Raw genomic sequence first — 15,643 nt, 5'->3', positions numbered from 1 at the left:
TGTTTGTAAGCCATCACTGCTTATCTCCAGGCAGGTTGTGGGCCAGGCCTGTTTTATTTGACACCCCTGCTATTGACCCTGGTATTTCAGTTATCCAGTGAAGACAAGGCTGTTTTAGCATTCCAGTGACTCCAGTGACAATTTAATCAGGGCCTATACTGAGTCTTGAAAGAAAAAAAGCGAAAGAGATGATACTCCAGAAAACAGTCTGAAAAATTATCTTACACATGGACTATTAGCTGGACACCCGGACACCCATGTGACTTCAGGTTTGGTTCTCTTGTCTTCATTAAGCGGAAAAAAAAGAAAGCAAACACTGCTGCCCTAACAGAAAAATGCCAAGCATGGGAAAACTTCTTTCATTTATCACAACAGAAGTGCATAGAAATGTCATTCACGGTATCTATGTCTCCTCTATATGCACTCTAAAATAAAGCCTATTTAGTGAGAAATTTATTACTTACCTTATCAGAAGGTTTGAATGGATTGCCTTGTCCACTTATTCCACCACTGATACTAAAACCAAGGCCAGGATTCTTCTCTATTCTCACACAAAACTAGGTTAAAAAGATATGGCAAGATAAGTCAATGCCAACACTAAAGGCTACCTAAACAATGGCATCTTCTTCTCATGCAGTCCATTTTACCATTACTGAGCTGAGCTGACCCTCTCAAAAGCTGTTTAGCACAACACAGTAAAATGTAAAAAAAAAAGTAAAAGCCAGTAGAATACTGTTACAAAATGAAAGTATTTTAATTGTTTTAACATGCTGCAGTGGTACTATAATATTCACAGCACTGTGTCTATTTTTGCATATATTAAAAATTTATTTTCAAGGAAAGAAAAAAAGGACTCTTGAAAAGACAGTTCATGTTGGCCAAATTTTTCACTCTCACTTGAACTTTGGGTAAATATATGCCAGTGAGAAGGGAATCTGCCCATACATAGACTTCATCTTGTGCACTTGTGTTGTTCCAGAAGGTGTCGCACAGGCAGCACCCCTGGGTGCTGTGCAGGTGACAAACACAAGCAGTAAGTAACCTGAAGGTCTTCAAACCACTGCCAGTTTTATGGCCAGGGCCCCAGTAGCTCTGAGCACCAACGGCTTTTACAAGTGCCTTACTACAGAAAATAGTGCTGAATCTTACCTTTTAGTCAGGGTGAATTTAAATGGCATTGGCTAACTTAATATAAAATAAAAATGACTTCAGTGCAGCTTAATGACTACTCATCGAGCCAGTCTGAACACGTACCACAAGCCACGCAAGCAATTGTTTCCAAATCTCAATGGTGTACTCAGAGACTTAATACAGGCTGCTCCTGACATGGATTGCCCAACATTTTACTCAGGAGAAAGGTTTACTAATGATTTTGAGCCTTACTCCTCACGTCAGGTGCCTCATACGGTTGTTGTTGTTGAAACCATTACGGCCAAATATAACGGGGATAGGACCACTTAGTGAAGAAGCTCATCAGCACCCGCTACGTGCGGCTCGGGGAGCGGAGCGGCCGCTGGCCTTTCTGGGCGCTCAGCTGCAGCAGCCTGTACAAGGCCGAGCAGATCCGCACCTTGCCAAATACGCTGAACTGTTAGCTCTGAGCTAGGTTACGGAGGAATTGGCAGAAATTCAGTGTGCCCCAGCGATGTCAGCTCTGGACAGAAACCTGGGTGCCAGACTGTGTTGCTTGGTCAAGCCAAGAAAGAACGGTGTCAGAGCCTGGTGCTGGGAAGGACAGAGCTGCTCGCCTGCCTCTGCGTGCCTCACGCTGTGTGCCACACCTGCCCTTAATGCCCCAGGCTCCCTCTTACTGCTACGCACGAGAGAAGGGAAAATGAAGCTTTTGTCAGCGTTGTCATGCTCACACTTTCCTACCTGCTCCTGATAGGCGTCCGTGCTTCTCTGCCCCTTGGTCTGGATGAGACACCGCCCCGTCTGAGGTGCTCGAGAGCTCTGCGAGGAGGGGATCTGGATAGGCAGCGGTGGCTGAAACTGCTGGATGGTCACCTTGTTCATGTTTCCTTCGTACTGCTGCTCGCGGCTCCGGTGCTGCAGGCTTTGGGATCCCATTAAGGTCTGGATATGGCTACCTGCCTGTGGGGAACGCAACCCGTTAGGCCAGAAGGTCAGGAGGCTGCAAAGAAGCAATTATCACAACTTACAGAGTCGAGTCAAAGCAAACCTCTTAAATCACATCAGAGGTTTGTCTTTTCACCACGACTGGAAACAACTGTGACTAAAAGCAGCGAGGATATGTACAGTGCATTTGGCAGCCCTAGGGAAATTAAAGGGAAAATAAAGGGAAATTAGCCAGATAGAGTATGTTTTATGAACAGAAAATAGCTGTTTCCTCACGTCATAATACATGATTCTGCTCCAAATATTTCTTGAATGGAAAAAATATACAATAAATTGAAACAGAGTGCACGCTAAAGACATTGGAATGTTTTGTTTGTTTGTTTCTGAAGCTAGTTTGGAATAAGGTTTATGCCACAAATACAGATATTGTCCATTGTAGTGTGCTGTGTACAGAAAGCATGATTAATTAAATTAAACTTGTCCTAGGAAAAAATGTGTTCCTTACAAAATTTAATTAATCAAATTAGCAATTTCTATGATAATTTCTACCAAATTGAAACTCTAATATTTTGCAAATGTAAGTGAAATATTGAATTTACATTGGCTTGACATTCTGATATTTTCATTAAAAAAATGGGCAATTACTGCCATTCCTCTATCCCCTCTGCCCCACTGCCTTCCACGTTTTCAGCAGTGATCTAACCGGTGCGGTTTGCGTTTTGTATTCTGTTCCTGACATAGTAAACTTGCATACTTGCTTATTCTTCAATACATGTTCTCTATTTAGGCACATGAATTAGATAAATATTTGAGACAAATCTCTGCAAATAAAAATAAGTCAAGACAATTTTACACTTTTCCTATATACAAGATTGAGAAGTTGCTTATAAATAATCGCACACAACTTAGCTGTAAGGGAAAGAGCAAAATTCTTGCTCCACTGTATGACCAAATATTACCGCCTCCATGAATTATCACTCCATCGCGTTGTTTTCAGATTACAGGCACACATCAACCAGCAGTTTTATTTGAAGAACCTGAACGTGGATGAGCATTATGACTGCACATCTCAGTACCTACGAGTGTCTTTGGATGAATGGAGCTACTTAAACGGTGCTTCACATTGAGTTAACACCAGCCAAGGGCACAACCACATCTCCTCATCAAAGTCGAATCCTCATTACCTTGGAACCTTTATGATCCTGGTGGAAGAGTCACCAGTGGTGAGACTGTATTTTAGACACGATTAACTTAATACAGCAAAAGATCAAAACAATTCTTACCCACTGGACATTCACCTGGCCTTGCAAGTTGCGGCAGCCAGGGCATTAGAATTATTGCATGTTGTCTTAGCAAAAATACATCTGAATGGCTTTTCAAGGTTTGTCTGCAGAATACATCATTAATACAGACGCAGTTGGAGCTACTTGAGTCACTGAACACTGAAAGACGCAGTTCCTGCAGTGACTGCAGGCAAAACTGATCTGCTCTGACATGTTTTTTTGCTGACCCTATTTTGGCAAAGGAACTAGCCAGAACAACTAGAGCACATTTCTGGCAGGTCTGTATCTTAGTACATGAGAGGGATAGTCCCCAGGTGAGCAATGGCAGACAAATCTGTTACGTCTTGTACCCAAATCTTCAATGCCCAAACTCCTCTGTGCTAACAGACATTGCTCAGCTTACTCCTGGAAAAGCCTGGTGAAGTCAGTCTGTGCTGTGAATATCCCACTTTACAGGTCAGAAAGATCTACTATTCTTCCAAGATCAGAAGGGAAGAAAAATGCCCAGGACGGCCTTTTTTTGCTGCTCTGTAACTCCCCAGCAGCACCAGGCCACTCCCGCAGCAGGTCGCTGAGTCTGTGTCACCCTGAGCTGTGCAGATCCGCACCAAGCAGGTGACCGCACGCAGCAGGGCTCTGCGCTTTATCTTGTGCCAGGCTGCCATCGCAACAGGATCCAAAAAAAGCAGAATCTCATAAATTTCACTGTTCGACTCAGATATCATCCCAGTGTATCCACCACAGCATACACAGCAGGTACACTCTCTGCCTCAGAGGAAGACATCTATTTCAAATACAAATAAAATTGTGCTTTTTCACTGAAAATCCTCAAATCTTCTTTACCAGCTTAAAAGACCTACGGGTTGAACAACAATTGCTGGAAATGAAACAGAAAGATGCTCCAGCTTCTCAGTTCTGGCTAACAGATACACTGCCAAGTCTGAAAGGGTGAGAAATGGTGACCCGGCCACTTCTGTGCGTCCCCATTTTGAGGCAGCTGCCCTGCTCCAGTTCCATAGCACACGCTTCTTCCGCAGCTGCTGAGCCTGTTAGAGCCCACGCAGGGACCTCCAGGAGTCTGCGTGGCCTCAGCCTTCATGTGATCTGCTGCCGTCCCGCAGTACCTGCAGAAGAGCCCAGCTACCACGCTCCAAACACACATCCCAGACCTGGATAGCTCATCTTCTCCCAGGACCATCAGCATGCACCCAGGTCGGCTGAACTGATGGCCATTCATTTTCCATCTTCATTTTCTCACTTCGGCTACTCTTTTTCATCAGGAGTGACTTCCAGGTTCCCTTTTGGTGGTTCCCCCCGCCACACTTCTATCCCTTCCCTTTCTTCGGAGAAGCACACAACGCAGAATGTAGCTGACTTCTGTCTCACTGACTTGGCAGAAAAAGTGGGTCTTCCAGGAAGTATAAATACTGTAGTCTTTTAGTAAATCAGTGGATTATTCAATTTAAAGATTAAAATATCCAACTTCTCCGTAGGAGAGAGATCTCATAAATTATGGGCTGATTACATAAATGATCGTAGTTAAATTAAAATAAAACTGGCATTTAATCTCTAGTCTGAACAGCAAAGAGGACAGAAACAAGTACTCACGTAATATATAATGTAGTGACTACTGCGTAGCATTCCCAACCTACCTACCATACATGAGTAGTATATGCATACTACATCAGCCTAGGTACACAGTCTATCCATCTACTGTACACGCTCTTTCCCTTGGAATAACAAGTCCCAATTTTTCTTCCAGTGGTTTCCCAAGTACAGCTCTACCATGGGCTGACTCTGCTCTGCACAAGCCCATTCACACTGGTACTATCGTGTTACTGGAAAACCACAACATATACTACAATTTATATTTACATCATTTAATTGTTCCTTATGTTGAACTTTATTTCTATAGATTTTTCCAAGTCTGACTTCAAATAGTTGCAGTATTTTAATGCCCAGATGCTGGTAAACCAAGACACTCCAGGTGACTTCATTGAAAAAGACATTAGCGTTGTCGTACCAACACACTGCAAACTACCTCCTGAGGAAGGTGGGTAAACAATTTTCAGAATTCATTTTCTCATTCCCATTCCCATTAATAGACTTTGTTTGAAGAGATCATATTGTGATTTTGTGTGTATTCGTACTGTGGCTCTTGCTGGAGGTGGATAAGCTGAAAACAAATCCTTTTCTTAGAAACGGAAATTATTTATTCTGCAGAAAAAAACTTTATTATGCAGACTGTTTCCCCTGATTTCATTTGTATTCTGTACTTTATTTAACATCCACCACAAAAGTTAATTATTTTCAGCTCAGTGTCCAATATTTACAGTATAATTAAAGTAGCTGACAGCGGATGTAACGATGGATTGCTCCACTGAGTTAAGCAGATTTCAGTACAGCTATGCAATGTTTGTACTTACCACATGTGAGCAGCAAGACTCTGAAATATTCAGAATGAAACAGAATCTGCAGTTTCTTATTATAGTACCACTGATGATGCACAAATGAAAGACATGGACTTGTATTAGACTGTGTGAATGGACACGTGCAGGCTTTATCCCAGTATATGTTCATGAAGGTAAGGAGTAACTCCTCTTAAATATCTTATCCGGGTTTCTTGCATACCACAGGATAACGAAACCCTTTGAACATCTTGGCTGCCAGAGACAACTGCAGCAAACAATGCCAAGGCACCGTCCTCTTTACCCTCCTGTACCTCGGGCGGAGCCTCTGGGCTGCTCTAGGTACAACAGCTCGCAGCTCCCATCTTTAAGCACTCCTCCTGCATGCGTGCAAACTATCTCGTCATTACATTTTTGTAAAGGCAAGGGCTAGTGCTGCTGAAACTGTCTTGGATAAACAGATGTGAAGCCAGTAGGGAAACATTTGCTTCATCAGTGCTGACAGTTAATTAGACTGCAGAGATGATCAATGTGCACATTATGATTCACAAGACTTTACTTCATCAATGAGCAGGACCCATCTCCATACAGTTAACAATCAGTGTAATTATCATTGCTTACACGTGCAGCTCCACCTTCTAAAGCTGATTGCAAACAGTTCACTTTGTCAAGATCCTTTACTCTGCAGCTTTATGATGATAATATCTAAAAGTGGCAGTTTCTCAGCCAATGAACAGAGCCAAGTCGGGCTGGGAGACAGCAGCCAGTGTTTTCACAGAAACTGGCCGGATCCCAACGCTGTACCATCTACTGCCGTGAGGTACTGGAAATGAGACACCCTTCTAGTTTATCAGCAAATGGTGTGTGCTTAGGATGTCTCTGCTAAAATGTCTGTGACAATCTGGACAGTGAGCTGCTCCCCATCGCAACACATTTGTTGTGTGTTGTGTTTTTTTTTTTCATGAACTCAAGAATTTAATTCAAATGAAGAATTTAAATGACGTATTTAGAGGACAAGAGGGGGCTGATGGCTGGCTGATACATGCAAGAATACACCCGCTGAACCAGTGTGCCCACTTCACACACTAGAGATGTACTACTAGCATCTGCATAAATAAATACAAAAACAGGTAGCAGGAATGAAAACGTCCTTAATTCATAGCAATTGTTCCTTTAGACCTTGAGACAAAAGCAAACCCCCAAACCTGTCCCCATTACCCTGTGCTCCTCCTTCCACGGATCCCCCAGGAAGGGAAGGGAACCGTAGCCGTGCAGCCGCTCTGCTCGTGCCGCTTACCTTCTTGGTGACGGTGTCGGGGGGCACGTCCCGCCGCCCCAGCGGGTAGGGGTTCCACTGGCCGCTCACAGGCACCTCGTCCTGCCCGTTGTCCAGGATGCTGCTCTGCTGCGACGGGGTCTGTTGCAGAAACGGTAGGGCAGCCTTTAGTCACTGGCAAATATTCTCTCTTCATGCTTATTTCAGTCATCAACCCAGTTAAACTGCAGCACGCTATTGCTAAATGGAAAGCCTCCAGTTCCTATGGTTATTTCATTAACACGTAATCACATTGCAGTGGGACTCTCTGCAAGTTAGAGATCTTGAGAGATATACAGTGAAAATAATGAGCATAATGAATGATGAGAGAAAAGAGAAAAATCATTTAATGTAGCTCCTTATTTCAGAAAAGTAAATTTTGGTGAAGTCACATACTTAAACTTGCAGTCTGCCGTTAGTTGTTTGAATGAAAAGTTTCGAACTGGTCATTCAAATATCAAAAACATTTTACCGAGTACTTGCCATGAAGATTAAATTATATGCTTGTATTTTCTTAAAAAAATATTCCCCATGGCAGCAATACTGGACCTATGAGTACCGTGCCTCAGGCAGAAGGAGCTCTGAGTAACACTGCGTGTTGTACACCGCTCACAGACCTCTCTAGGATGCGCTGGCTTTGTTTTAGGTTAGCAGGACGTCAGATGCACAACAACAACCAGTAATTAAACTCCTTCCTGAACATGAATGGCCATAACACACATGCAAGGTTTCCTAAATGATCTCAGTACTTTCTCTTTTCCGCTTTTCTCTCCTTCAGTCATGGTTCTCATCGCTTTTTCACTCGTTACTGCACTCCTGTTTTCAGTACCTTCCAGGGCATGTGTACCTTTGCTGTCCCATCCAGCTTTTCTGTTATCTGTCTCTGTATAGCAGGAAATTTTCCTAACGTGGGTATGTCTTTTTGTGTCAGACCTTCCAAAATACCAACATTATACTACCACTGACAGCATTTTACATTATGCATTATTACATTATTATTATTATTTACATTATTATTTATATTACAAAAAAAATCATCCTTAATTCCAATCATCATTTAAAAAAAACAAGAAATCTGATATTATAATTCTCTCATCATTCAAGAAGTCCTCCAGAAAAAAATCAGGAAAGATGCGATTTTCCTTGTATTAAAATGCTGCAAACATTTTCCCTGTTGAAAACCCAGACCTCCCCTTAGAGCTCTCTTTGCACATACTAAGAAGGGAAAAATGAGAGCAACCCCAGCACTTTTTCCACTGGTGACCCCTCCCAGCTCAGCGGACCCTGTCCTAGCGCCTGACACCGCAGTGCGGCCGCTCGCTGGCAGCACAAATCTCCCTTAATGCTGGCTAATGTGGGCCCAGAGCTCGGCCGCACAGGGACAAACGCGTTTGAAAGAAGGGCTGCCCGAGCGGGGGCCAGTTTGGGCCCAGGGAGGGCCTTGGTGCCTACACAAAGCCCTGGATCAGCCCCTCTGCCCTGTTTGCTGCACGCCCGTACGTCCTCATCCAAAGGGGGGCACATCAGCTGCGAGCCGGGCAGCAAAGTTCTAAAATGAAGAAATACTATTGCACAAATCCGTGCTCTGAGGAGTAACGAAAAACAAAGGAAAAGAAAGGAAGAAGAAAGGACATCGTCTGTGGGCCATGAGTCAGCCTTCCAGACCCACCACAGAGCGAGACGCCCAAGGCTGGGCTGGAAACGTGGTCGCCTCCCTGCGAGAAGAATTGATGAAGCACACCACGTGCCCGCAGCCACGCAGACACCGAGGGATTGTGCGGAGGCAGCTTCCTACGGGCACTTGTGTTTTTTCTCCTAAGCGGTGTACGGGAATACGCTGATTATTCCTGAAGGGGTGGTGCTGTACACTTCTGAGACTGAAATGCACCAAACCACAAAGTTTTAAAAGAATTGTGACACAGATGCCAACAATTCAAAGCAATCTTCTGAAAAGTGGTTCTTTTGTTCCTGCAGACAATGCTGGGCCTTTTTGATAAGCGACTGACTAATCTGCAGAGGTGAGTTAACACTCAAAAAGGAAAAAAATATAGAGGATGCTTTCTGAATAAAAAGGAAAATTCTGTGATAAGTTTTCATTTTCATTTTCTGCAGTAAAATGAATTCATTTACTTGCAATATCATTCGTTTACAGAGCTTGGATGGACTGCAAACCAGTAAAATCTACGTGCTTTTTATGCCTAGGTAAATAACGAAAAGCAGCAGTTTAACATTTTATACATGCAATAGACTCAATGTAATAAACTTTCCCAGTTTAAGTAATTCATATACTTGATTTCCTGATCTTCCACTGGAAAACTAGACCCCACTCATTACTCTCCTGAATCGAGGCCACAAGAAAGAGGAAGAAGAGGTAAATTTGAAGCTGCTGTGGCCTGGATTCATTGAGAAATGCAAAATGCTTTAGAACATGTGAAGGAATAAAACTGATCAACAACGAACATTCAAATAATTTGTTCAGCAATAGTTTCACCCCACTTCCCAAACAGTACAGTAAGAGAATACACCCCCTTCATGCATTTCGGCATCATATTTTATATGGATATGGAGCAATGAAATGCTGCTGAAATATAAAGCAGAATAAATTCACATAAGGCCACACCAAAACATGTCCAGTTTCATGCCCTAACCATTTTCATGATGTTCCTCATATATCCATATTTTAATATCCATATTCATTTATACCATAAAACTGTGAAGTATATAAGACCTTATTCTTAAATGTGTGTACAAAAATACTCCCAATGTTTGGAGCTACCGTGGAATGAACTCCTTTCAAGGACTTGTGACAAGAATTCCTACATACCCAAATAGACAAACAAATTCTTTGAAAGAAAAAAACAACATGACCAACACCGGAAAGCTGTCTACGTCCAAACAAACACACAGCTACAGCTAAGATTTGACCTAGATGTCATTAACTGAACAACAACGGAGAAGCACACACTAACACTTGGACTTCAGTCCAGGGACAGCTGAATGGTTGCCGCAAATGAAGATAACAGAGTACGGAAAATTACAGCAGGAGAAACCCGACAGTGATCTATGTGCAGTGTGTGTGTGTGCACATTGTTAAACTATCACAAGTTTGTTGAAAATCCAGTGCGCTGTGTGTACCTGCATTAGCTAAGAAACGCTACTGCCTGCCCTCTGGCCAGCAAGCGCAAGCTGGTCATGCTGCTGCCCCTAAATTCTCTTACTCTTGTATGCAGGGTCAGATCTAAACTCTTACACTGGGCACTGAAACCTCCTTTGGGAATTCACCCTGGCCAGGCAGTGCCTGGCACAGCACCAGCTGGCTCAGGCCAAACGTGCCTGCGGCCAGCCCGGCAATTAGCAGCACAGATGATGGCATTTCAGCGCCTGGATCCATGCTCTGTGACCATTTAATTACTTACAGAGATGCAGCTAATTTGTACCAACAGCTACCGCGGCTAATGCAGTAAGGCACAGCGCAGAGCGATGCTCGCTGTGCTGCTTCTAGCACTGCCGTGGTGCCACTGGCCTTACGCACCGTCCCCACAGCACATGCACGGCACCTGGCTGGTGCTGCGACTCCGGCATGGCCACACACAACAGGGAGCACGGGCTCAGCATCTCCTCCCTGATATGCAGCTATTTCAGCAATGTCCCTCTCTGGCCTGCTGTATGTGCTTTTCCTACCAAATATTTGCTTGTGTATAATCGTGTATGTATGTACTTATCAACAATACATCATCCATAGCTTAAAAATAGAAAAAAAAGAGAAAAAAAAAGATGAAGGAAAATATTTCTATGGGCATTCCTCCAAACAAAAGTTTAACATTAGTTTAAGTGTGTTAGGCACCTACTCGTAACATATCAGCTATTACAGCATAATCAATTAATGTTCAAATGTCCATCTCCTGGAGACTATTTAACTGCAGGTCAAACATTTCTACATCACTTTTTCTTATTATTTTTTTTTTAGATTAAATAGTAACAAAACAAAACATGTTCTTCATTTCTATGCACAGATTAAGTCATTTACAAAATATAATGATTGCATCAATCTAACACAAGAGCAGAAAGCAGTAATGACAGCCATGTGAGCTACTTAATCCAAAAAGCAAGATTCTTAAAAGATTCCAGGAAAACCGTGTTACTATCATCTTTGCTTTTTGGATTGTGTATAGTATAAGCATGAACTATAGGCAAAAGCTAAACCAGGAAAAAGCAAGGAGTATTATTAATTTATTTCGTAATGCTGGTATATGCTGGCTATCCCATACTTACTTTCGGTAGAGGTAGCTCTTGAAGCATTTGGTTTTCAAATTTAGATTTAGTCTGCAAGTTTAAAGTCATGCTTCTGCCGGCATGCATTGCTGAAAACCCTCCAGAGTGCAGCATGCCAAGGCTAACTGTGTTGTGTTTGTAAGCAGCGGTCTGAGTAGAGGAAACAACCACGTGACAGGATATGAACACACATGCTCCTTGAATCAAGTATCACACATATATGGTTAATTTCACAAAGTTTTAGTTTAAGCAAACAAACAGTACCAAGAAATAAATAGCTTTTTGATGCATGCACTGAGTCACACGGAAGCAAATACATTGCTAGTTATACATAAAATGGATACCATAAAAGACTTCAACGCTGACAGCAGATGAAATATGTTGTTATCTGTATTCTGAAAACTGCAGCATATAACATGGTACAAGTCTTTATTTTGCAAATATGGCCAAATTTTGGTATGTCTGCACAACCACGGAAGGGCCAGAAAACATCTAGCATAAAGGAGTATCAATGTCAGAGAACAAACCCTCTGCACCAAGACCCTACACCGCTGTGAGCGCTCTGTGGGGGCTCCCAGGTCCCCCAGGGCAAGCCCCCAGGCGCAGCACAGCACGGCATGGCCTGGCACGGCAGCGTGAGGCTTCTGCAAGGCAGTGCCTGGCCATTCGTTCCCTGGGCAGCCCCTGCACCAGGCAGCCCAACTTTGTGGAGCTTTGCCGGTCCGTGCCGCAAACAGCTAGAGGCCGGCTCTCTGCCTCTGCAGGGATCACTGGGAACTTGACTTAACCACCGGCGTCAGCTTTCCACGAATTAAAATACTTCTGAGGCATATACACATTGTAAACTACGTGTAAAGATGTTTCTAAAACATCTGGGAAGTGTTTGTTTCCACCAGAAACTTCTCTACATGGTCCACTCTATTTCGGCTAGATATTACGCATATTCGCATCAGTTTCACATAACTCAAGGAAACTAGCTAAAGCAAGGAAAAAGCTTCAGCCTTCAAGCCAGTTTGTAAAGTTTACCCATTTGATCCTTAATGGTATTTTAGTATGCATCACGTCGAGCAATTGGGAGGTCTTATAAATATATTAACACCAAACTCATGAATATCTAGCATAAAATACGGATATGGAAACATTTTGCAACTAACTTACGCATTAGACCACGGTAACTTTTCACAATCACTTCAGATTATGAAGTAAATCCAGATTTATGAAGTAGGCCATTAAATAATCAAAATCATTATAGAAATCATGCACTGTAGTACTTGTATTATGTTTTGTATTTATGTTTTGAGGGTAAATAAGCATAACTTTCTACTGCTAAAAGGAGTAATAAGCATATTCCTTGTTAAAAACAGTGGCAATATATATCCAGTAATATTTTTCAGTGTTAAGAGAGAGCTTTAGATCCCCTCCACTAACAGCAATACGGAAGCTAAAACACTTTTTTTAAAAAAAAACTTTTTATCTGCGATGTTTTCACTTATTTTGTTTTTCTGCAAAGATGTATCCAGCATCTTCTAATGCTCTCAAATCATTACTGAAGTGGTGGACTTCAGCAGCATGTTCACATCTGCTGATAAGGAGAGATTTTTAAATGTTTTTTTTTTTTACTTCGGACAGTGCTGCGACAGGCACTGCATTAGCACCATGTGCCGCGGTGCAATACCCGCGCGGAGGCCGTGTGCCAGCCTCTGCCTGGGAATGCCTCACTCCAGCTGCTTTGTGCACCCACAGACACCTTTGCAGGCCAGTTCCTCTGACACCAATGCAGGAATTTCATTACTGGGAATTCTGGTGGTTACCACTGTACGTGCAAATAATTTGAAATAGCAAAACACACAACTAAAGGCATTAATTGCAGAGAAATGCCAAACATACCCTGTCTAACCTTCTAGCTTCTATATGTCTAAGTAGCTGTTGTCTCCAGTCAGCAGGCATTTTAGCACAGCTCTCATTTCCCTTCACAGGGGTAGGCCTTGTCTTTATATCACTGTTATCGGAAGGCTTGTCGCCATAGTTACCCAAGTTATAGTCTGACGGTATCTTTTCCAGCAGAGCTGCCATTGTAGGCCTCGCTGAAACTGGCCTGGTTTGAGAGGTACCATAACTCTCTGTACTGTAGCTTCTTGCAGACAACGGCCTCCTTTGTGTAAGGTTTTTAACTGGAAAGCTGCCAGTCTGGGCTTTCACTTCTTGGTAGGAAGGATGCTCGTCTTCGTACCTGCCATTCCTCTTGAGGAACTGAGACTCGGAGACCGAGATGCTGCTTTGGCGCTCCACAGCTCCTCGGTACGGAGGCCTGCCATACCTATCGCCTGGGGGCAGCTCATGGGGCTCACTGACCCTCCTGAACATAGACATCTCGGTGGAACTGGCCAACGAATCCGCTCTCCTCAAGAAGCCTGGCCGAGAGCCCTGGCCCACGAAGGGGGCACTGACGGCCTCCTCGTTGACCGATGGCTGGGAGAAGGAGAACATGTGCTCCACAGGGGGGTAGCCGCGGTAGGCCCTCGGGCTGACCAGCTCCTGGGGCAGGTTTTTACTCTGCTGGGGAATGTACTCAGGGTTGAGCTGGAAAGGTGGTGGTAACCTCTTCTCGGCTGTGACCTCCACTGCTCCCTGCGGGTTGAAGCTTTGGTCAAACTGGTAGACCTTCTTTGTCACGGACGACTTCTGCTGTGGCTGCACCTTGACGCTGCCGTAGGTCAGCAGCTCGTCATCCAGCATGGGGACCGACTGGCTGCGGGACATGCTCAGCATGCCGTGCTCCGGGCCCAGGAGCTTGTCCACCCTCTCGTGGGCTCCTACAGTATCATTACCAGATGCATAGTTTTCTAAAGGTATATTATAAACTTTGTATGTTCCAATGTCTATCTCATCGATACTCTGTGACTTCTTAAATTTGTTAGTTTTTAAATCCCTCATCATTGGAGACAGCCTTTCTGTGCTCTTGCTGATCGAAATAACACTTTTAGAAGGGTCTGGGCGACAGTGTATATGTGAAAAGACATTTGTGAGACTTCTGTTAGCATTTGAATCGTGATATTCCCATGCTATTCCTGGAGTGAAAGTGCTAGATAATTCAGGAGACTCTTTGATATGATCTTTCCGCTCAGGCAAAGGGCTGGTGGTGGGGGTGCTTTCCAGTTTGGAAGGAAAAGCTGTCCTGTCTTCAAAAGGACTAGGGGTTCTGGTCCAATTTTGCCAAGGATTGGGAGGAGGCACTTCAGATTCATGTGTGTTTCTGAGCGTCGGCTGCTCCAGCTCCAGAGGAATGCCAACTATCCTGTCTTGTCTAATTAACGGCCTGCGCCCATGCGCAGATGTGCTTCTAGATTTCGTGCTTAGGAGAGGGTTAGCGCTAGGGTTCTCCACCGTGCTCTCCTCTGCAACGAAGCCGGTGTTATCGTAGTGCGAGCTATCATTCCAGCTGTCGGTGAAGGTGTCGCTCAGGGGACGCCTGTCGTTGCGCTGTGGCAGGTTTCCTGCCGGAGCAGATTCCCGCTGGCTCAGTAATGGCTTTGTTTCAAGGGGCTGTGGAAATGACTGCGCCAGCCTGCTGAAATAAAACACAATTAAATAAGGTAAATGCCCTCTATTAGAGCACAGAAACAGTCAGCAGAAAGACAAACTTATAAAGCAATTTAATATTCTCCCGTCCATATTCAGGCTTTGGGATCGTACTATGAGATGTGCGCTTATGTCACTGAGCTGGCATGAGTGTCCGCAGCAGTTCATTGCACTGGAGCACAGATGCTTTAAGTGTGTACACAGAGAAAATAAGAAGTGAGTCAAAAGTCCTGGATGGCTCAACACCAAGTTCATATATAAATCCAGCTGAATATATTTTCTTACTGTAAAAATAACCTTCTATGAGTTGCAAATTGTTATTTTTTTAAAACAAAACTACCAGATGCAGCTTGTGCATCTTCTCACCACCAAGATGCTATGCATCTCCAGTAAGCAGGCTCCAGCCTTTGTTAACGGGAAAGAGCCTGTGCATTTCTTAAGACGGAGCTACATTTACGTGACTTACAGCAGGGACAGGGCAGAGAGTTCTTGTATGGTACAAGAGTGCTTTCAGGTTGCTGATGGCCAGTGCAGATTACAGCTTTCAGTGAACTGTATTGCAATTGGAGGTCCAGGGCAGAGCGATGCTCAGGACAGCATGAATACGAGACACATGCACTCTGTTAGCTACGCTAAACTATAGCCAGCTGCAGCTCAGGACCACACAGAACAGAATAATTGCAGCTCAATTACTAGGCGCTTTTAAT

General features: G+C 43.7%; 1 protein-coding gene across 20 annotated transcripts in view; it reads right to left on the bottom strand.

Annotated features, from left to right (window-relative positions):
* LRRC7 (leucine rich repeat containing 7) overlaps positions 1 to 15,643 on the bottom strand; it is a 180,470-nt gene that overhangs the window by 12,323 nt on the left and 152,504 nt on the right. For 17 of the 20 annotated variants that reach the window (XM_083846790.1, XM_083846813.1, XM_083846792.1 and 14 more), the window contains 5 exons: positions 13,245 to 14,925; positions 11,358 to 11,507; positions 7,068 to 7,187; positions 1,876 to 2,094; positions 465 to 557 (listed from right to left, as the gene is read on the bottom strand). In XM_083846790.1, the coding sequence (XP_083702916.1) occupies positions 465 to 557; positions 1,876 to 2,094; positions 7,068 to 7,187; positions 11,358 to 11,507; positions 13,245 to 14,925 (2,263 nt within the window). The remainder of the gene's footprint in view (positions 1 to 464; positions 558 to 1,875; positions 2,095 to 7,067; positions 7,188 to 11,357; positions 11,508 to 13,244; positions 14,926 to 15,643) is intronic. The other 3 variants (XM_083846796.1, XM_083846806.1, XM_083846808.1) reach the window with 3 other exon arrangements.

Source organism: Anser anser, assembly GCF_964211835.1.
Source record: "Anser anser genome assembly, chromosome: 8".
Taxonomy (NCBI): domain Eukaryota; kingdom Metazoa; phylum Chordata; class Aves; order Anseriformes; family Anatidae; genus Anser; species Anser anser.
Note: the sequence above shows the minus strand (reverse complement) of the source record. Positions and strands in the feature narration are given on the sequence as shown.